The sequence below is a fragment of the Quercus robur genome, chromosome 11 (assembly GCF_932294415.1).
Source record: "Quercus robur chromosome 11, dhQueRobu3.1, whole genome shotgun sequence".
NCBI lineage: Eukaryota > Viridiplantae > Streptophyta > Magnoliopsida > Fagales > Fagaceae > Quercus > Quercus robur.
The window spans coordinates 7,166,083-7,190,234 of NC_065544.1; the positions used below are offsets into that span (position 1 = coordinate 7,166,083).

Here is a 24,152-nt window from a genome sequence, read left to right on the forward strand (position 1 = left end):
GTAAAGGGAGAGGTTTGCATTTTTTAAGCATGAGATAGAGGAGAGGAATAGATTTTAAAAAATAGGATATTAAAATTTAAAAAGAAAATAGCAATGAGGAGGAAAATTGTGGAGGTTCTAAAACTTATGTAATACAACATGTAGAAGTCAACTATTAGTCAAACATATTCAATTTTATAGATATTTATAGATGTCGAATTACGAAAGTGAGATAAAAATTTCTTACAGAAAAATACAAGAGAGATAAATGTATTCTCATAAAGCAAATTACAAGGGAAGTAGATGTCATGCAATAAACTACAAAGTAGTCTCATATTATAAGGGTATACCACATGGGTAGTATGTGTAATTTACCTTTTATAATGTGGAAAAAGAAAAAAAAATGCCCTATGTATCATGGTGTCCATACATTCCACTAGTAAAAAATGAATGAAGCATAATGGGATCCTATTGTATGAAATAAGATTAGATATGCATCGCATGTGTTAATGCTTACAAGATAAAGGTTTACGCAGAATCCTTATTTAATGTTACCCTAAAGAGTTTATTATTTCACATATTATTCTTTTTTCTAAATCTACCTTTATCATTTTCAGAATGGTGCAACCACCCAGAATCCAAACAAAGTAGCAGCTGTATGGCTAGCTAATTACCACAGCAACAGTGTCGGCACTGCTTGATTCTGACGTTTTCTTGAAGCACCAACACTTTAGTTGATTGCAGCAACAGACTGTAATAGTGAACAATTCTAAATAGAAAGATTTCTACTATTGCATAAAATGGCTAGCTAATTAAATCACTGAGTCCAGCTCTGTTTATATAATCACAGAGGAGAGAGAAAGCTAAGCTAAAAAGGTGGAGATTCTGTTACAACAGGCTTAACAACTTAACCACCTATTACACGCGTGAAAAACAGAAATCAAAAGCTAAAATAACTGAATAAATGAAACACAGCGTTTTTCTCTTTATTAAAAACTCATGATTTTAAGTGATACGGTGCACTTGACAAATGGAATTCAACACGACACCGTTTCCATTGTCTTTATCAAAGAGAGGCTGCCCTGTCTTGAACAACATCATCATCCGTCTTTGCACGATGCTGGCGCCAGATTCGTTGTACACGTAAAGCTGCCCGGGTCTTCAATTGCTGTGTGTCCAATCGTGACAACTTAGAATGCCATATTTGTTTCAAGTCATGGGCCATTAGAGCAAACGCTTCCACTTTTGTGTGGGTTTTGAGGGTTTTTGAAGAAACAGGAAGTATGGATAGGTTGCGCATGTCGTCGGATTTAGGTGTCAAAATCCATTCAAGAAGTTTTCCTCCAAAGTACTGACCGTTTAAAAGGCGCTCAGCATGTTGGGAGTTAGCTCCTTCACTATTATTGCTTGTACAAGTCAATACAATGCCTTCTGTAATCAAGAATACTGCATCAATAGGGTCTCCCTCCTTGACGATGTAGCGATGCTCTGGAGAGAGTCGCAAATCTTATGCAACAGTTGTGTACGCTTAGCCAAGCCATTATCTTTTATGATTTTGAGCTGCTCATAAAAAAAAAACAAATAAGCTGAAGTACAAATCTATTTCCTAACTAATAAATAAATAAAAAAGAGATGCTTAGTTTCAAATTACCATAAAATCTATTAAAAAAAATTAACTACAAAATAATGGACCAAAGAGTTTTACGTAGTAGAGATGACAATGGGGTGAGCCAGAGCTTAATAATGGGATCTTCAAGATCCACGACAATTCCATTAACTATTCCTTTTTTATTTTTTTATTATAAAACTTTTTTCATTAATATAATTATACTTACAAATAGATCTACGTTGTACATCTAAATGACTAGTCACGATTGAAACTTTTTATAATTATTTATAAAACTCATATCTACCCAACAAATACCTGAGACTCATCATATACTCATACAACATACACTTAAACAATGTCCACCAAAAAAAAATAATTTTAAGTATGATGTTAAGTATAGATTATGTAGCTCTAAAAATTAATATTTCAAAAAATCTCATCTGATTCATAAAAAAATAAATAGAAAAAAATAAACAAGCCATGCGAGTTGCTTCAGCCTGCTTGTGTGATCATAAAACTGATAATTTATTAATAAAATTATTCTCTTTTTTCTTATTATTATTAATGAAATTTATAATACAGTTATTTAGCAAATTAATAGAGGTAATAAAACTCACATTCTTTAGTAGAGGTAAGCAGATATGGCGCTTGACTTCCTTTTGAAGTTCTAGAGGAAGATCAGGGATCAGGTTCTCCACAGTAACGTCTTCGTCTTCTTCATATCTCTTATTTATGTTCTCCATAATCTTGCTTTTTGTTGTACTATTAAAGTCCTTTTTAATAATCCATTTTATCATGCTCTTATGTTGTTTTTGTCGTTGACTTGACTTCATCTTCATGCGTAGCTTATCCCATTTTTTTATGGATTTTGATGTTGTCCACTGCATGTACATCTGTCCCACCTCTACAAAGTCAGTTCAATTTTACCAAATCTGACCTTGTATAATTGTTGTGTTTTGTTTTTTAAAGATCAAAATATGGTTATTTTCAATGCCTAGAACAATTCATTGGATTAGCTGGGGGGGGGGGGGGGGGTGTTGGTGTTAAAGTTTATTATACTTTTCTTTTCAAAATAAATAAATAAAAGAAAATAAGATAAAGAGAGGAGACTTCGGTTTCAAATCCTCTACCAAAGGTGTAGAATTTATAGACTTCAATAATTTTTTCCCAAACCACTACCTTGGTTAGGAGGAGAAGGAATAAAATTGTTAGTCTTATGGATGATGCTGGTACTTGGCTTTCTAGAGACTCAAACATGCATCTCTTATATTCGATATAGATTCATTGATTTAGAAGTTTATATGGCACCTCTACAAGGCTTTCACAGTAAGGGAGAGATGATTTGTAAACTTAATAAGTCACTTTATAGACTGAAACAGGCATCAAGGCAATGGTTTTCCAAATTTTCTATCAACTTTGCTCCAATTGATCAGCTTTACTTAGTCAAAAGCTGATTACTCTCTCTTTACTAGGCAACAAGGGCAGTTTTTCAATGTTCTTTTGGAGTATGCTAGTAATGATCAAGAAGCTGTAAATCAATTTAACGTGCTATTGGATTAAAAATTCAAGCTTAAGGACTTGGGTGACTTAAAATTCTTTCTTGGGTTGGAGGTAACAAGATTAGAGAAAGGAATCACTCTTTGTCAAAGTAATGCATTGGAGATCTACGTTGCACGGACACGGACACGGACACGGGGATACGGCAATTTTTGAAAAATAAGGACACGACATGGCCAGGACACGACGGTTAAATAATTAATTAAATTTTATATTTAGGCATATTTTTTTAATATTTTTAGACAAAATACGTTTATGTTTAAAATTTAAATTATGTCAGAACTACAAATAAGTAAACTAACACCCAAAGTACTACAATAATACACAAAATCTTCAAGCACTTTCAGTATTCATTTTAGTAAAATCACCTACAATATTTAACTTTAATAAATAAATAAAACTATAGTAGGACACACAAAAAAAAAAAAAAATTTATAAGTTATAACTAATATTAAAAAAAAAAAAAAAAAGGGACAAAGGGCACACAGGCCACAGTAGCAGTTAAAAAAAAAAAAAAAACGCATTATAAATAAGTGAGTAACAATACATTCAAATTAATATCGGAAAGAAAGAAAGAAGAAAAAAAAACAGAGAGAGAACAGAGAAGAGATCGGTCCGCGTCAAGAGAGAGAGAGAGATCGGAAGGGACAGAGGACAAAGGGCATGGCGTCGACATCGAAGCTCGCCGATCGGCCTGATCTAACTCCGGTGAGGGACAGAGGGCAGGGGCAGCGACAAAGGGAGTGTGGGTTGAGAAGAACTTGAGATGTGGTTTCAACTTTCAGTCTAAGAGACTCTAAACTTGCTATATTATTTTAGGTTTATCACAAAATCAATGGTATTGGTAAGTTCACCGGTCAAAATCTGTGATTTTTTTTTTTTCACTGCTAGCGTGTCGAACGCATCAGAACCGCGTCGGTGCTATGTCAGAGAAGCAAAAAAAAAAAGAAAAAAAAAAAAAAAGGGATATTGCCGGACACCGAATTCTGGCGTGTCATCCCCATTCCGGTGTCCGACACGTGTCGGACGCGGACACGACGCCAAAAATGGCGTGTCCATGCAACCTAGTTAAAGATACTGAATGATGCAGGTTCAATTTGTTGCAAGCTTGTCAAAACTCCAATGGAATAAAACATTAAGCTTAGTACGTATGAAGGTGTGATTCTCGATAATACAAGCATATATAAAAGGGTGGTTGGTAGGTCACTATACTTAACCATTACCAGACCAGATATCACTTTTGATGTTCATAAGTTGAGCCAATATATGAAAAAACCAAAGAAGCCTCATTTGAATTAAGCACACAAAATTCTATTGTACTTGAAGAATGAACTAGGGAAAGGAATATTTTTATCACCTAGTGCGAAACTTCTTGTAAAAGGCATTGTAGATTCAAATTGGGCTTCGTGTCTAGACAAGAATATCACAAGAATGTCTGTGATTGGATCTTGCATCTTATTTGAGATTCTTTGGTGTCTTGGAAGTCTAAGAAGCAACCAACAGTCTCAAGATCTTCAGCAAAAGCTGATTATAGATCCATGGCAATTGCTACTTATGACATAGTTTGGATATTATATCTTCTTAAGGATATTTAAATTGAAGGGACGCTTTGTTATTTTGTGACAGTCAATTTGCTCTCCACATTAGATCCAATATATCTTGTGTTCCATGAGACAACTAAACACATAGAAATTGATTGTCATATGGTAAGGAATAAGGTATTAGCAAAAATTATTAGATTAATCCATGTCAAGACTCAGTGCCAATTGGCCGACCATTTGACAAAAGCTTTGAGTTTGAATCAATTCTCTAGCCTTTGAATCAATTCTATAGCCTTCTATCCAAGATGGGAATAGTAAATATTCACTCACCAGTAGCTTATCTTGAGGGGGAGTATCAAAATATAGAGAGTAAGAAGAGAGACCAAACAAAAGAGAAGAACGAAAAGAATCAGATAGAGTGCATGTTAAACTACTTGCAGTTTTTAGTTACAACTAGTCGCTAACCCGTGTCACGGGAAAGCTATCAAATATGAAATTTTAAAAATCTTTCATTAAACTCCCTACCACAAAGATATGAATTTACCAAAACACAAACTTTTAGTATGGAAACATAGATAATGATATTTAATGGATTGGGTAATAGCACGGGCCTTCAAAAGAAAACAATATGGTTTAAAAAGTCGAAAATAAAAGTATAGGCAAGAGCAAGTACAATTGTCAAGGAAGGATTAAAGATCCTATAAGAAACATTTTTTCCAATATTTGGGCTCAATGGTAGAGTACAAAGATGGCGACCTGTTACACAAAATTCTTCTCATTATAATCAACATCCTAAAGTGAATATTCAATCCAAAAATGTGTAACCAATGTTATATATTAAATCGTTGTATGGGACAAAGATTAGTACAAACATATTCTTATAACCACGCCCATATAGCTTCTAAGTTCTAACTTTTATGCTAAGGAACCAAACAATATTAGTAACTGAAAATGTATCATAATCTAGCATACTGATTTAAAAGTTACAATTTCAAACACAACCTTACTAAGAAAATTCCACCGGCATTCAAATATCACTTACGCTTTGTTTGTTTTGATGTAAAATATTTTCAAAACAACCATCAACAACCCAAAAATTCATATCAGAAAAGCTAAAACACTCATAAAACCAGATCAAAAACCTGAAAAGAAAATCCACGAACAAAGAATCTAATATGAAAATCCAACAACCAAGCAAATCTAGCAGCAACAAGATTGAAATAGCCATCAATAAGATCAGAGCAACCATTAAAAACCCAAGCCAGCACCAGCAATATCAGGGCAAGATCGGAACAGCCACCAACAACTCGATGGACTTCGTGAGAGAGACGAGAGGAGGGAGGAGTGTGGAGTCGGTCAGTGGTGGAGCCCTAGGTGGGTGGCGCCGTTGGTGGGTAGCACTAGTCGGTGAGTGGCTCCGGTTGGCCACCAAATCATCACCAACCACCCAAAAAACAACCATCAACAACCCAAAAATTCATATCAGAAAAGCTAAAACACTCACGAAACCAGATTAAAAACCTGAAAAGAAAATCCATGAACAAAGAATCTAATTTGAAAATCCAACAACGTAGCAAATCTAGCAGCAACAAGATTGAAATAGCCATCAGTAAGATCAGAGCAACCATTAAAAACCCAAGCCGCCACCAGCAATATCAGAGTAAGATCAGAACAGCCACCAACAACCCGATGGACTTCGTGAGAGAGACGAGAGGAGGGAGGAGTGTGGAGTCGGTTGGTGGTGGTGCCATAGGTGGGTGGCACTGCTGGTGGGTAGCACTGGTCGGTGAGTGGCTCCGGTCGGTGGGTGGCGCTGCTGTTAGGTTGCGCTGGTTAGTGGGTGGTGCCACCAGGTTTTAGGAGAGAAGGTTCAAGTTGAGAATGAGAGAAAATTGAGAGAGAGAAAAGAGATAGCATGAAAGGGACAGATAGATAGCTTGAGAGTTGTCGGGTGAGAGTTAGAGAGAAATTGCAAAATATTTTACCAAAATTTTAAGTGTAAAATATTTTACATAAATTTGCCTAGGTTGATTTGGTTGACTGAAAATATTTTACTTTTGACCAAATATTTTATTGCGAAACAAACACAGTAAAATTGGAAAATGTTTTCCTGAAAATACTTTACATTGAAACAAACAAAGCGTTAATTTAAGTAAAACTATAAAAGTAATAAAACTAACATTTGGAATAGAGGGCTAAAGCGTATCTTTTGAATCTAGAAGATTTCTTCCTTTAAAATATGCCTGAATTGTGAATGGTTTTTCTATAAATTATTCACACTTTAAAATAATAATATTAAATTTAGTATGAATAGTCAAATATGAACCGCCAAACAATTAAGCAAATTTCAAAACCAAATATAAATATATTAACATATAATACGGAACACTATTATAGATTTTATATTATAAAATATTTACTTTGCACGACACATAGATGATTGATTCACCCATTACTCAACAACACAACACTACACGGTAAAGAAATTATAGCCACAAGATTTACTTTTTCTTTTATTGAAAATTGGCAGAGCCACAAATAAAACTCAACCTTCTTTAAATTACAAAAGTATAGCAAATCAGCAATACAGTTGTACAACACGCAGTTTAACAAAAGCAGTAAACAAAGTTCATAGTTTTGTATTAGTATAACTCTTAAGTGTTCATAAGTTAAACCGACAAACAGAGAGAGAGAGAGAGATATATATATACTGCTGGTACTATGATGAAGCCTAGAGTCGATGGACAACCACAGATTTGTAGCAAGGCAACTGGTAGCATGATGGCTTAAGTACTGAGATGGGAGATAGGATTGCATGAAGAAGAAGAAAAAGGAGATGGAGTGTGTTTGTGAGTTTGATTGGGAGCGTTATGACGGTATAACGATACTTACTTTTGGGTAGCGAATGTCTCTGGCACTCTACACATATTATTGGGTGTACAAATTGTAATGGTGTCTAGATTCAATAGTGGTCAGTTCTTGAAGAAGAGGTTTAGGGTTTTATCATGAGGCTAGAGAGAAGGCTTTCACTAATATAAGCAAGGTAGAAAATAACCGTGTGTCTCTACATTAAAAAGAATTAAAAAAAAAAAAAAAAAAAAAGGTGACGTGAAAAATTGTGCAGCTAGCAGAGGCTTTGGTTAGGTTTCAGTTATATATATATATATATATATATATATATATATATATATATATATATATTACTTGTTTTGGTTAGTAACCATGTGCTACACACGTGACTTCATTATGTAACAGAATTACGCGGGCTTATAATTTGGATCCATTATCCATGTCCTAAGGGATTGCCCCTTTGCAAGGCAATTTTGGCTTTTCCCTTGGGGACAATTGTCTTGATGCTTTTTTTTTTCTTTAAACTCCTTTATCCTCGTAGCATTAATTTAATTCTTCATTCCTATCGTTCTCCTTGGAGCTTGGTCTTCTCTTTGTGAATGTGGGCCTTGTGGTTACATAGAAATAGATGTGTTCAAAAACTCTGCTCCTAGCCCTTCTATAGTCTTTGAGGTGAGTAGTGGATTTCTTCCACTTTGCATGTGAAAGACCAAAAAATCAAAATCAAAATCAAAACCACAGTGCAAGTTGAGTGGTGCAAACAAGCAGATAATTGGGTTAAATTAAATATTAATGGTTCGTCTTTGGGTGATTCAAGTTTTCTTAATGCTGGTGACATAGTTGAAGTTAAAGATCATAGAGGGATTTGAGTTTCAGGCTTCTCAAGGGCTATAGATATTCCAACAAGCGTTACAGCAGAACCTTGAGATATCAAAGACGAGTTGAACTTATTCAACCAACTTCAATTACAACTTGATAAAGGTTGTTTTGAAACGGTAGAGACTGTTTGGACCAACATTGATCGCTTTGATCCTGGTATTCGAGAGGTTCATAAAATTGATAAATGTGGAAAAGCCTTGTGAAAATGGAGTTTTAAGTTGTTTTGGGAATGTAAGGAGGGACTTGGAGTGAAGAGAAAACAACCTCAGCAGGCTGAGAAGGAGGAACTGGTGCCCAGGGTAAATTTTCAGGTGTTGGAGTTAAGAAGTGAAGTTAATGATTAACTTGATAAAGAGAATAGAATGTGGTTACAAAGATCACGGTCATTATGGACTGTTCATGGAGATAAAAATTCAAAATATTTTCATAACAGAGCAATTAGGAGGTTTTGGAAAAATAACATTGATGATATTAGAAATTCTTCAGGATATTGGACCACTGATTCAAAAGAAATGGTAGATTGTCTCATTAATTACTGCCAGATCTTACTTTTCTCCACAAGAAACAGTCAACCAGAGGAAACAATCAACATAATTCCGTGCTTGGTCACCTCAGGTATGAATGAATAGCTTAATTCTGAGTTTATGGCTTGAGAGGTTCAGGTTGCCCTTAAATAGATGACACCTCTAAAAGCTCCAGGACCTAATGGTATGCCGCCGTTCTTCTATTAGAATTATTTGAATCTTGTAGGTATGGATGTTATTCAGTTTGTACTTTCTTTTCCTAATTTTGCTTCCCTTCCTCAACATCTCAACCATACTATTATTGCTCTCATTCCGAAAGTCAATAAGCCTGAACTTGTTTCTGAATTTAGACCTATAAGTCTATGTAATGTTCTATATAAGATTTTTTCTAAGCTCTTGGCTAATAGACTAAAGAGAATTCTACCGAAGATTATCACCACTGAGCATCAAAGTGCCTTTACCAAGAGCCATCTCATCTCTAACAACATCATGGTGGCTTTTGAGACTCTTCATAGCATGCAACATCACAATTCAGTCAAAGATGGTTTTACAGCCCTGAAGCTGGATATGAGCAAAGTTTATGACAAAGTGTAGCGGTCTTTCCATGGAGTCTGTAATGAGAAAGATGGGGTTCAATGAATATTGGATTTTTTTTTTTTTTTTTTTTGTTAATGCTTTGTGTCAAAACGGTCTCTTACTTTGTTTTAGTCAATGGGGAACCAAAAGGTTTTATCAAGCCAACAAGGGGTATTAGACAAGGTGATCCTCTTTCCCCTTTCCTATTCCTCTTATGCATTGAAAGGCTCCATGGTCTTATTTCTCAAGCTGCTCAACAAGGGATTATACATGGATTCTCTTTGAGTTTGAGAAGTCCTAAGTTGACCCATCTTTTATTTGCAAATGATAGCCTTCTATTCTATAAATCTACACTCAAGGAATGTCAGAAAGTGTTGGATGTCTTGGGGGTTTATGAGAGGTGTTCAAGTCAACAGATTAATAGAAATAAGACTACTATCTTCTTTAGTAAATCTACCTCGGAAGACAAGATGACTCAAATTAAGGAGGCTCTTGGTTTGCCCTCTTTTGTGGGTAGGAAAAAGAAGGCCAACTTTGAATACATCAAAGAACATGTATGAAGGAAGCTGCAAGGATGGGAGAAAAAGCTTTTCTCAAAGGCAAGAAGAGAGATTTTGATTAAGGCAGTTGTGCAACCAATTCCAACTTATTCTATGAGTTGCTTCAAGTTGCCATTGGGTTTATGTAATGATTTGGAGAATTTAATCAAGAGGTTCTAGGACAGCGAGGTGACTGTAGAAAAATTTACTAGGTGAGATGGAAGGAATTTTGCAAGCCTAATATTGAAGGTGGCATGGGTTTTAAAGATTTAGCTATGTTTAATGATGCTCTCCTAGCTAAGCAAGCCTGGCGGTTATTGCATAATAAAGACTCTATTTTATAGGGTTTTTAATTCTTCCTTAATTGCTCTATTTTGGAAGTCAAAGAAGGTATGTCGAGGTCTTATATTTGGAAAAGTATTTTGAAGGGTAGGGTGGTGCTTAAAAAAGGAGTCTACTGGAGGGTGGGAATTGGGGAAGACATTCTTCTATCTAACTCGTGGCTATCTTCTAGGGATCAACCTCAGCTTCAATCTCCTTTATCTGAAGAGTTATCCACAGCTCATGTAGTTGATCTCCTTAGTCAGCCCACCAAGCAGTGGGATTTAACTCAGCTAGAGAATTTATTCTTATCTTCTATTTTATCCATTCATCTTTGTAGAAATTGAATTCAGGATACACTTATTTGGCCTTTAAATCAATCTGGTCAATACTCTGTAAAATCTGGTTACAAGTTTTTGGCTAAAGAGTTCATGGACCTAGATCAAAGAGAGTCTTCATTGGGTAAAGTGGAGTGGAAGAAAATATGGGGTTTGACAGTTCAGAGTAAGATAAATAATTTATTATGATGGGCTTGCAAAAACTCTATCCCATCTAAAGCGAATCTACTACGTAGCAAGGTCATCCTTGAAGACATTTGTGATCATTGCCATTAATCTTCAGAAGATACTTTGCATGCTCTTTGGAGTTATCCTTGTCTTTCACCAATCTGGGATTCAAACTCAATGTAGAATTTTTGAAGTTCAACATCTTTCTTTTGGTTTGGGGACCTAGTTATGTAAGTTATTGATATAAGAAAGAACCTAGATCTCTTCAATGTTTTGGTGTGGACAATCTGGTACAGGAGGAACTTGCTATGAATGAGCACTAAATCATTCCCCATTGGTTAGGTTAGGCCTACTGCAGTTGCTGCTTATGAAGATTTTACTCGAAATTGCCCAAGTGTTGCTCCAGATATTTCCCGTAGTCCAACCAGAGTTCGTTTGATTCGTCCGCCTCAGCCACTTTTCAAAATTAATTTTGATGGTGCTGTGTTTAATAAAAATAGGAAGGGTGGTGTTGGTATTGTGATTTGGAACTGTTTGGGACAAGTTATGGCTTCCATGACAGAGAAGTGCAATCTACCCATATTAGTTGATTGAGTTGAGGCTATGGCAGCGGTCAGAGCTATAGTTTTTACACAAGAATTGGGGTTTTCATCTAATAGGGGTAATTTTGACTAAGGTTCAACAAATCTCTGTAACACCATGCAAGGAAACTAACGGCGCCCATGGGTCCATCAGTCCCATAGGAGCAGACAAATGATCCAAAGGGACGGCGTGAAAGTGATGAGGCCATGTTAATTCCCGACGCGATGGAAGGCCGATGGGGTAAGTAAAAGAATGACGGGGTGAATGAAAAAGCCGACGGGGCTGGCTTGGTCTTCCTTGGCCCCCATGAGTATTCATACAAGGAAACATCTTGTGCATCACGCATGAAAGAACTACAATCTCGAAAACCCTAATAGCAAATTTTCCCTATAAGGGAAAATCCCTACTCCTAAGGGATCTTGATTCACTACTCACCACTATATAAGCACCAGACCTCCTCATTCCTCAAAACGCAGAAAATCCCTAGGTCTCTCACTATAGAGTTCTTAGAGATTTCTCATTCGCTAACTTGACCTTCAGAAGGTTCTTGACTGGTACCACACTGATGCCATCTATTTGGTCTTTGTGTTTTTACTCCACAGGTATTCATTGGCGTGACTTAGAGTTTATAACTCACTGGCGATTTCAGCACATCATCATCATCTATTATTCTTGAAGGAAATTTAGAGAAAATTATGAATAACTTTAAAAATGATGAACCTTCTTTTGCTTCTTATGGTCATTTGGTTGAGGAGGCAAAGTTTTTAGCAATCCTTTGTTGTGTTCAGTGTTTCTCATGTTAAGAGACAAGGTAATTCTATAACTTACAATCTTTGCTAGTTATGCTAGACATATCAATGATTTGTCGTTGGGGATTGAGAGTGTTCCTTTACATCTTAATGCCGTAACCTTAGCTGATTTGGTTGTTTAGTTTTTAATAAATGTACAATGTTTCTTCTCATTAAAAATAAATAAAATAAAATAAAAACTTCAACTACAAGCTATGATAGTTAAAACTTTTGCTAGAGTTGTTGATCTAGTATCGGGCTATCTTTCAACTACCACTAGGCTTTCTGCTTTGGTTAATGATTGCAAGGCTCTTCTAAGTGAGTGATGAGGACCCAATTTTTGTGTTGATTGCTTCCCCCCGAATTTTTGTGTTGATTGCTTTGAGGGAACCAAGACCTCCAAATTGATAAATGGACTACTTGGGAGTCCATACTTCCAAAGTGAAAACTCACTCAATAATCATATTTTTCAAACATGCTTTTTTAAGTAACACAAAGCCATATATATATATATATATATATGGCTTTACAAGATAAAGTAACATTCAAAATCAAAGAAAACCAAATCTCTATCTCTTATAAGTAAATAAGATTTATTTAAAGACTAACCTTGTTGGGTTCTAAGACTTTAGGTTTAAATGTATTAGAACTTAAATTTGTAATGTTGGCAAACCATAATCAAAACGTTTAGTCTTGTTTTAGACTTGCTCAAAGTATGTTTATGTGTAAAGTTGGAATCGAGTGTATTGCAAGATTTACTGTGTAAATCTGCTTGGCTCGATCAATCGAAGCTCGTACAGATTTTTTTTCTATAGAATTTTCCAACTCAGCCCAAGCCCGTTTGATGTGTAGGGTTTTATGTTTTGCCTTAAGTATAAAAGGAAAAATCCTAGCCACGTTTTACTATTGTTGCAGTTATTGTTTATGCTGTGTATGTGAACCTCTTGTGAGATCTAGAGGTGTTTACCTTCACATATACTTAGGGTTATCAAGAATCAAGATTATGTCAAGAGCTTGATGATCGATTCAGTTTCTGCATTAAGAGCTTAAAGATACACAAGCGGGAGTGTTTGTAGCTGTGAATCCAAGAAAGAAGTAGTCTGTGGACTTAGAGCTGTCACGTGGTCGTGGTAGTAAGTTTCCTACTCGAGGTAGGAATAGGATGTTAATGGTCTGAGTTGCTATTGTGTAAACTTCAATGCTTTCATAGTGGATCTATTTTACCTTGAGGATAGCTAGGTTAAATCCTCCCCAGGTTTTTTACCGGTTTGGTTTTCTTGGGTTATCATATCATTGTGTTCTTTATTTTCCGCACTTATCAATGATATGATGTATGTGTTAACCTAGATTTGCATAATTTACCTAAGTTAATCACTTGGCTAAATAGCTAAGTTAATTTGGTTGTATTTAAGGGGCTTAAAAACGTACAAACCTAACTAATGAAGCCGAATTTCACATCGTCAATATGTTCCCTTTTCAGTATGATGGACGACCTGGAGCTCGTTAGTATGTACCTCTTCAATACAATGGATCAATACTCTGGACGACCTAGAGATCCTATAGCAAAGTAAGTACTAAACAGATAATGACATCGGTTTGGGGCCTACCAAGGACCCTCTAATACTTAAATTAGCTTAAACTCTTTAGAATTTGTAATCTGTAGAGTAATTTGTGTGTGTGTTCAACCTGCCCACTTACTTGTCTCTCCTGGTTTTATATAGCCTTTGTATGAGTAAATGCTTAATTTACTGGCCTCTTTAACGCTATACCACAGTTGGAGGATTTATGGCCTAATAATGACCATTTATCCTCAATCTTTAACGTCTGTAATGGCCGTTAAATGAGCATAATTGGACGATAGTAATGACTCTGTACTCATTTATCATTTGGACAATAAATGTTGTCTGGAACTGATGCGTTTACACTCGTCCATACTTTTACTCGTCATTAACATGGATGGTTTGTGATATGGATGAGCATTTTATCGCTATCCTTTAGTTATAGTTAAGCTGGAGGCTTAAATGCTCATTTAATAGCCATTTAACTTGCCCATTCAATGTTCTGCAACAGCTGTGTAATGATCAGCTCGAGGTAGTTGTGACAATTGTGAGCTGGTGGTTGGAAAGTTTGTGCATCCATTACACTTGCACCATTTAAGTGAAGAATTTATATCTGAACATTAATGTGTGCTTATGATTGTCCTTAGTAATGATGATCATCTTTAGTAATGACGGTCATCTTTAGTAATGACGGTGACTTTATAGATTACCATTTTACACTACTCGTCAGTTGCCCCCTTTATTCCTTTGTCGTCCTTTGTTTGGACGAACGTAGGAATATGAAAGGTTTTTGGTAGTTCAATCTCCCCTTCGTGTCATGAGATTCTCATTCCATCACATTTAATGCGAGGTGACTTTCTCGTCAGGTGATTGACATGTACCTTCTCTTCATTGGTTGCACGTGCAAAGTTTTCTTGAGCTTCCACGCGCCTTGATTTTTGTTTTCATTTTTAGAAAAACTACTCGTCGGTTTTTAACCATGCGAATTTAATCATATGACTTACTCTCACTTTGAGAATTTGATCGTTATTATGATTGTGTTCGTCAGTTTTTAACCATGTGAAATTAATCATATGACTTACTCTCGCTTTGAAAATTTGATCGTCATTATGATTGTGTTCGTCGGTTTTTAACCATGTGAAGTTAATCATATAACTTACTCTCGCTTTGAGAATTTGATCTTCATTATGATTGTACTCGTCGGTTTTTAACCATGTGAATTTAATCATATGACTTACTCTTGTATTGAGAATTTAATCGTCATTATGATTGTACTCATTGGTTTTTAACCATGCAAATTTAATCATATGACTTACTCTTGCTTTGAGAATTTGATTGTCATTATGATTGTACTCATCCAAATTGAACCTTATGTGACAATTTTACTCTTATCGAGATTTTTATCATCTACTTGGTTTTACTCTTTGGACTTTCAATGACGGGCTTTTCTTTCAAAGTTTTTTTTTTTTTTTGGTATGATAAATAATACTTTTATATCTTTCAAGAGAACGACATTTATTCATGTGGGGGAAAAATGCCCGCTTATTCATTATTGCTTAGAAAACAGTTTGATGAAAGAAAATTGAAAACTTCATCTAACTAGCGATAATACCACTTGAAGTGCTCTACATTCCATGGACGAGGTAACTGTTTGCCGTTGAGTGATTCAAGGTAACGAGTTCCTCTTCTAGAATACTTGTCGATCTTGTTCGAGCTTGCGTATTTTCGTTGTCATTCTTTTGACTGGGAGAACGATCCTTCTTTTCCTTCTTTTTGTGTTGGAACTCATCGATTTCTTCCATTTTTTGCTTGCCATCTATTCCATTTGCAGTTAATGCATCCTCTTTGTTCATGTACTTCTAGGCTTTGAACAAGAGGTCTGTCATTGTAGTTGGCAGAGTCTTCCCTAAAGAGAAGACGAGGTTAGGATTGTTCAACCCTGCTTGGAAGGTCGTTATTATCACCTGATCGTTTGCCTCATGAATTTCTAACACTGTTTTGCTAAAGCATTTTACATACTCTCTCAGGGTTTCCCCTTCTTGTAACTTCATAGTTAGCTGGTATGAGGTGGGCCTCTTATGGCGTCAGCCCCCAATGAAATGGTGGACAAAAGAGTCGCTCAGCTACTCAAAGTTCGTGATAGATGTCGTGGGCAACTTGCTAAACCACACCCTTGCTGCTTCTCTAAGGGTTGTTGTGAATGATCTGTAAATTACCTCGTCTAGGGTTTGCTGGAGGTTTAATATTGTCTTGAATGCCCCTATGTGATCTAGGGGATCCTTAGTGCCATCATAAACCTGCAATTGTGGGAGACGAAATTTGGGAGGCAAGGGGCACTCCAAAACACTGTCCTCTTGATCATGCCATCAAGATTTATCATTATCTTTACCTTCATGGCATTCTTAACTTCATCTAACTTCTTCTTCATGTTTTTCATCATCTGATTGTTGCCATGAGTTGACTATGTGGTGTGCTTAGAAGTTTCTCTTCTGCTATTTCCTGAATTGTGGGCTTTGTTGTCATTGTCATTGCGATTACGCCGTGGCTATGATGTATTTGTGTCCCCTAGACACACTCTCCGCTTCAAGTCTTCAATTTGTTTCTTCAATTCTTGCACATTGGCTATTAGTACTTGGATTTGTTGAGCGATCACCACTGGGTCCGGCAATGCAGCTGTGGTTAAGTCTATCGGTTCTAAGGAACTTACTTAGTAGAGAATTCAACTGCTTATTGATTGATAGCCTGTCGATCCCCACAGACGGCGCCAAATTGATGAAGCAGAATTTCACCTCATCAGTATGTTCCCTTTTCAATACGATGGACGACCTAGAGCTCGTCAGTATGTACCTCTTTAATACAATGGACAACCTAGAGTTCATCAGTATGTTCCTCGTCAGTACTATGGACGACCTTGATGAGATCCTATACCAAAGTAAGCACAAAATAGATAATGACACCGGTTTAGGGCCTGCCAAGAACCCTCCAATGCTTAAATTAGCTTAAATTTTTTAGAAATTTATAATCTGTAGAATAATTTGTGTGTGTGTTCAACTTGCCCCACTTACTTGTCTCTACTGGCTTTTGTATAAGTAAATGCTCAATTAAGTGGCCTATCTAATGTTGTACCACAGTTGGAGGATTTATAGCCTAATAATGACCATTTATCCTTAGTCTTTTAATGTCTGTAACGGCTATTAAATACGCATAATTGGACGGGAGTAATGGCTCTGTGCTCATTTATCATTTGGATATCAAATGATGTCTAGAATTAATGCATTTACACTCGTCCATACTTTTACTCATCATTAACATGGACGGTTTCCAATATGGACAAGTGTTTAATTGTTATCCATTAGTTATGGTTGAGCTGGAGGCTTAAATGCTCATTTAATAGCCATTTAACTTCTCCATTCAATGTTCTGTAACAGTTGTGTAATGATCAGCTTGAGGTAGTTGTGATAGCTGTGAACTGGTGGCTAGAAAGGTTGTACGTCTGTTACACTTGCACCATTTAAGTGAAGAATTTATATCTGAACTTTAATGTGTGCTTACGATTGTCCTTAGTAATGATAGTCACTTTATAGATGACCATTTTACACTACTCGTCACTAACAATCTGTCATATTCTTATTTAATTATCCAACCCCTAATAACAAAACTATAATCTTGAAATGATAAATGATCCCCGATGTTTTCAACAGAAACATCTAATGTACAAATTTCACTTACCCTATTGTAACAATCGAATTTATAAAATAAAAAATTGTATCAATGTAATAGTACTACTAAAAGTAATATGACTATTAGCATATAACTTATTAAATTATTGATGTGTCATACCTATCTAGAAATCGCACTCTATCTCTTCTCCATTTAGTACATTATGTACCTAGTGTATTACAAACCTCTCCACATAAACATGGGTTTTATCTGTTGAACCCACACCAATTAGAGTTTACTTTCGTATGAGAGAAAGGTGTAATGCATTAAATGTAATGAATAATTTCACATGTAACTAGGAGGCTTAAACATTTTTTAGAAAGAAAAGAAGAAAAACATAAGAGAAATGGGTACTCACCTGCAAATTTCCCAAGAAATATAGAAATAGAATCAAGCCAAAGATGGAAATAGAAAGTGCAAAGCAGTTTTCCCATATATAGCTACTTGTTTGGAGGTTTTCACCAAGAGAACTACAAAAATGGCACAAATATAGTGTCTAAGATACTAATCTCAAAACTTTATAACTATACAATGCATAAAATAAAAATACACAAATTTTAGGGGAAACCAAGCTGTTAGAAGGAGATGTGAAAATCTACACTTAGGCATTCAAGATCATTAGTTTATGGCCTTTGATCCTCCCAAAGGACCATGTAAGCAATACCTGATGATCTTCCTATTTAATAATATTGTGTCATGTGTTATAATTTATTAAGTAGGATCCTAATCACTAGACTAGTCATAAAAAAAAAAAAAAAAAAAAAAAAAAAAAAAAAAAAAAAAAAACATTAAGAAAAAAGAAAAGAAAAGAGAGAAAAGCAAAACAAAACAAACAAACAAAACAAACAAAAACCTTCCCCTAAACTATTACAGTCATTGACTCCATAACCACCACCACTATCCCCAACTCTGATGTCAACAGTGATATTGGTCCTCCCTAGTTAACTTTAAAGGACAAAACTTAGATACAGTACTTTATGTATTATTCCTTAAATTTCTCTTTTAAGATTCAGGACTACTTAATTTATAAATACACATCCATTCCATGAGAAAAAAATCCACATGACAAAATCTTAAAAGGGAAACCTAAGGAAGGAAATCTAAGTACTGTACCTAAGTCTTGCCCAACTTTAAATAATTTGCAACTTGAATTAAATAAAACTCATTTTTCATTTTCATTTCCATTTTTTTTTCTTTTTTTTTTCTTTTTTCTCATGACAAGGTTGTAACCAAATCTACAAAGTGAGTACACTCGTGGAATGCGACTAGAATTCAGGAACTCCAAATGCCCTAAGATTTATGTATGGCCTCTTTGGCATTATTGATACTTATATTGGGACTAGCCTAATTGGTCCCATAAGATAATTTAGATCCAAACATCTAAAAATTTTAGCTAGCATTTCAAAAAACTATTTTATCTATTTTAACACTATTTCATAACTCACACTATATCTCGTCTTCTATTTTAACATTCAACACATTAAAATAATATAAATAATTTCAACTACTTTAACACGCAACCCATTAAAATAATATGTATAAAACAAAGAATGAAAAGAAACGGTTTAGTTTCTCTCAATCTGTCTTCCTCAAACCACAGCACAACTAGACACAAAACCCAAAATGAAAATCAAAACAACCCATGATGATCCATGACAAAACCAACCAAAAAACCCATAGCAACTAGCAACCCAACCACCACCATAACCCACAACCCAACAAAGTCGATCCACAACCCACCGCCAAGAAACACCTTCCCCAGCAAAACCCATTCCAAAATCAACACCTCAACCCAACCACAAACCCATGAACCCACTGTGACCCATTCCAAAATCAATCCCAAGCCATTGCCAACCATTACCACCATAACCCATTGAGAGAGAGAGAGAGAGGTTTGAGGGGGAGGAGAGAGGGAAGAGAGAGACATTGGGGACAAAGAGAAGAGAGTGATTTTTTAATGGATAAAGTTTGGTTACAAATTAGGTTGTAGCCTAAAGTTACAACTCCACTTAATTTAACAAATCCACCATTAGATCCATTTTCTTCTTTTATTCTCTATGCTTGCAAAATTTCCATAAATTCAAAGATCAATTAGCTATGTCATCAACCAGATGTTTAAATTTCAAGTTTTTGTAATCTAAAATTATGCATAAAAAAATAAGTTTATGAATCATATAATAAATAACATCCGATTAACATGAAATTGAATATATATGTTAAAAACATAAAAAACATACAATCCAACGGTTATATTTTTAAAATATATAGTAATGTTTATTTTTTTAGTGGGAATTAAGTTTTAGCCTTAGACTACAACTAAGTTTTTAGCCAAATTTTGTCATTTTTTAATTGAAGGAAAGAGATAGAATTAAATTAATAATGGGGTTAAATGTTTAGCTTGTTGCTATAGTAAGTACTATAGATAGCAGTTTATTGTAGCTTGTTCCTAAAAAAAATTTGGAAATAACCAACCGAATGTATGCACTTTATTTGGTATTTGTAGTGCTAAAATAGCATTTTGAATGTGAATGCTCTTAACAACTAAGCCAAAGGAAGGTGAAAGTTAAGGGGAAGGGGAAGAGTTTGACGATGAAGGGGAATGGTTATATATATATATATATATATATATATATATATATATATATATATATATATATATATATTTATATATTTTTAATAATTGGATTGCTAATTAGGATTTGACTCAATAAATTATAACACATGGCTCAAGATAAGGTTTTTCTACCATACAAATGAACAAATGTGTGACGAGGATTTATGTTCTTCTTGCAAAATTTAAACGAGGGGAAATTAATTATTATAGTCACAAACATCAAATTTAAGAATAGATTAAATATAGAAAAATAAAAGTCTAATATGTGCAAACCTCAGATTTCGCATGCCCCACCAGAAACTGAAATATAATTTTTGTGGAAAATCTGGCGATTCTAAGACACCAGACTGAAGGGCCAGAAGAAATATTCCAAAGTCAAAGGTGGACGTTGTATATGGGACATTTATTGGGCAAATATCATTTATAAAAGAGAGATCTCCAGAACTGCGATCATTGCAGTTAAAAGAAGTTCCATAACATCCAGTATGATTTTGATCACACGCTATGTGCCAGCAAGCTGCTAGTCGTTGAGTAGAGAAAAAATACCAAAAGGCTCCCAATACCTAAAAGACCACAAAATCATTAATTAAACATTAATAAACTATATATGTAGATATCCTAACCAATTATTATTAATTGTGATCAATAATATTAAGAGAAAAAAAAAACTGTAGACATGATGAAACTTCTTAATGTCTATTAAAGAAAGGTATTAGAAATAAACCATTCTCAATAAGTGAATTTTAACAAATCCACAATTGGATTACATCTTTTTCTTATATTCTCCATGCTTGCAAAATTTCTAAAAAATTAGAAATCAATAGGTATATCATCAATAAATTGTTTAAATTGCAAGTTTTGTACTTTAAAATTATGTATAAAATATAACATTATAGATCATATGGTACATAATATCTGATTAACACAAAATTTGACATGTGTATTGAAAGTGTAAACATGCAATTCAAAGGTTAGATTTTAAAAATATGTAATAATATTTATTTTATTGAATAAGATTATAGCCTTAGGCTACAACCAATTTTGTAGTTGAACTTTGTCCAAAAAGTAATGTAGGATAGTAGGATCATCACCAAGAGCTAGTTTAGATGGAGGAAGAAGAAGGGAGAGTAGAGGGGAGCTGAGTAAATTTGACTGGAATCTTGGCCACAAGTTGATAACATGAAACCTATGGAATCTATAATTTATTTTTTTTGTATGTTGGTTCATTTGAAATGAATGTTTATCAAAGCCAACAAGACGTTAATAAAATATCAAAACTTGTCAAGAATAAATTTATGTTGCATTTCGAAACTTAGATTTGGATTTGAATTTGAATTTTAAATCAACAGATTTGAAATGCCCTAATTTCAAATCCATTAATTTTAGATATCATTCCAAATTCAAGAATATTAGAGGTTTAAAATTCTTGATAGATTATATTTGTCAAATCCAAATCCTTGATATTTTTTAAACCATCCAAACAAGGTATTTAGATTTTAATCACCCAAATCCAAATCAATATGTCCAAATCCTACCATCCAAATGCACACTATTAATGAATATGAAATTACTCCGTAATCAAACTTACATGTCCAGCAAGGATGTATAGAATGAAATTCAATGAAGCTTTGACCAGTATGATTCTATCAAATTTCTTGTCAGTTGTTATTAGTTTCCTCCAGGATAGGTAGATTTGATAAACTCTAGGCACATATTGGAAGAGAACAATAGCGTTCAGGAATTTTACTTTATTTGTAGATTCTGTGCCTCTCATTTCTGAAATAATAATTGGAACTACCACCTGAATAGATTACAAAAAAATTCGTGTTTAGAGCGAATGGACAAAATCCATGTGTAGGACAATGATAATTTAAAGTAACTAGTGATTTATGGGTGTAGCATGGAAATTAAACTAGGATTTAATCTTTAAGGAGTCAAATTTTGAATCCATTTTTTTTATTAAAAAAATTCAAAAAAAAGAAATAGACTAATGGTCCGTTTGGATTGAGGGGGAGTAGAGTAGAGTTGGCCCAAAATTAACCTATTTTTAGCCAACTTTACCCTATTCCCCCTCTCTCTCCTCTCAATCCAAATGGGCCCTAAGATTCAACACTAACTTAATACAGAAAAATGTAAACTATTTTTTTTTTTTTTTGAAGAAAATGAAAATGTAAACTAGCATATACTAATTGTTGACAAAATAAAAATATAAGGAACAACATAAATTAATTATTTTTTAATACATGTCAACTTAATCATTAATTAAAGTAAAACTCGTCAACTTTTAATCCTCAAAAGTCACTTATGATTGATTTTGTATTGAGTTTTGGGGTAATTTCCCTTGAAATGTACAAAATTTAAGAGTCAGTTAGAAAATTATCTTCTACTTTATTGTGAAACCTAGTTTTGACAATTTTTTTTATTCCAAAAATCAAATGCTATATTTGAGTATAATCAACAAATAAATTAAATGTTATATTTATAACTAGATTATATGACCAATATTTTGTTAACCAAAAATCTAATTAATATTGTCAAATAAGAATAAAATAAAATAAAAATTTTAATTTGATAGTTACAGTAGAAGATGGTGGATTTGAATTTTGGAAGTCTCCATTATAAATACTAGGAGATGACGGTTAAGCTATAAAGCTCTTAAAAAAAATTAAAAATAAATAAATAATTAAATAAATAAATAAAAAAAAGCTTACTTACAAACAAAGTTTTGAAACCATTCAACTTTGACTGCTTGGTATTACAAACATAGGTTTTACTTACAAATTTTAATGTATGAGTCTCGAAAATTAATGTGTCACAATTTTGCACACATCATGAAAATTAATTCAAATACTCATTTAGTTTCTCATTGAAGTGTCCTAAATTACATTCCTCGCTACATCACTTTGTAATTAGAGTCAATTGTACTAATTTTAGCATTTCTAAAAAGAAAAAGAAAAAAAAAATTTATGGATTAACATAAACTTAACCCCATAAAGTGAATTAATCATATTAAAAGATAAGAATAGTACATTTAATATAAAATATTAACTGAGGTCTCCCTTACCTGTGGGATGGGGAGAATAGTTAGAATGTCGAATAAGAACCAAGGCCACAAATATTTCTGAGCTATTTTCCAAGCATCTGTATTTAACTCAGGTTTTCCTTGTTTCCGAAGTTCCTCGTCAATAAAACCAGTGCAAAATTGCAATATAATATGCAGTAGGTGAATGATATCGAAGAAAGATCGCAAAACGAGAGTTGTTTTCCACAATCTACTGTCAAACCCAATGCACTTCTTGTTTTAATTGATCACAGGAAGGTAAAAGAACAATGGATCCAGTGCTACTGCAGTCACACACGACAATACAAATCCTACACTCCATCTTTTAAGGAATTTCTCCCTTGGGTCAAGAATATATGTCTTCAATGTCTTTGTTTTTTTCACTGAATCACCTCCACCATTCTTAAGAACTTGCCCCTGCCCCTCAATGTCGTCCTTCCTAAATGAAACACCACAAATATAAAATTAGGGAAATCAATTGTAATTTTGCTAGGGGAGGCTTAGGTCCCGTAGGATTTGGATCGGATGCAATACATAGGGTATTGCATCCGGTGCAATTAATCCCTTACTTTTCAAAAACATTTTTACCATTTCTACTTTTTAACTTTTTTTATTTTATTTTATTCAATAGTTGAGATTGGAAATTGCTTAGTACTGCACCTGATTTCAATCTGATCCAATTTGTCTTGTGCATTGGACCCTATAGAATGCTACCACATGATAGCATCCTATCAAGTGTCATCCTATCGAGTCTAGTGCACAGGACACTTGACCTAACCTGAACCCATTAATAATAATGCTTGATTATTCAAATAAATTCAATTAGATTAGGATTAGGATAGATTTTTAATAATAGATTATAAGAAGTTAGCATTTATCTTGTCTATTTGAAAGTTTGCCTTGCAAAAATTTATGAGTAATGTTATTAATAGTTTGGTATTGCAAGT

At 34.3% G+C, this 24,152-nt stretch overlaps 1 protein-coding gene across 1 annotated transcript; it reads right to left on the reverse strand.

Annotated features, from left to right (window-relative positions):
• Positions 1-1,045: 1,045 nt before the first annotated feature.
• Positions 1,046-23,640, reverse strand: LOC126704659 (cyclic nucleotide-gated ion channel 1-like). Its single transcript, XM_050403691.1, has 7 exons — positions 23,209-23,640; positions 21,733-21,945; positions 20,418-20,707; positions 17,889-18,000; positions 2,206-2,481; positions 1,427-1,539; positions 1,046-1,385 (listed from the first exon to the last, which is right to left on the reverse strand). The coding sequence occupies exons 2-7, from the start codon at positions 21,916-21,918 to the stop codon at positions 1,046-1,048; spliced, it is 1,317 nt and encodes a 438-aa protein (XP_050259648.1). The 5' UTR covers positions 21,919-21,945; positions 23,209-23,640.
• Positions 23,641-24,152: the final 512 nt, after the last annotated feature.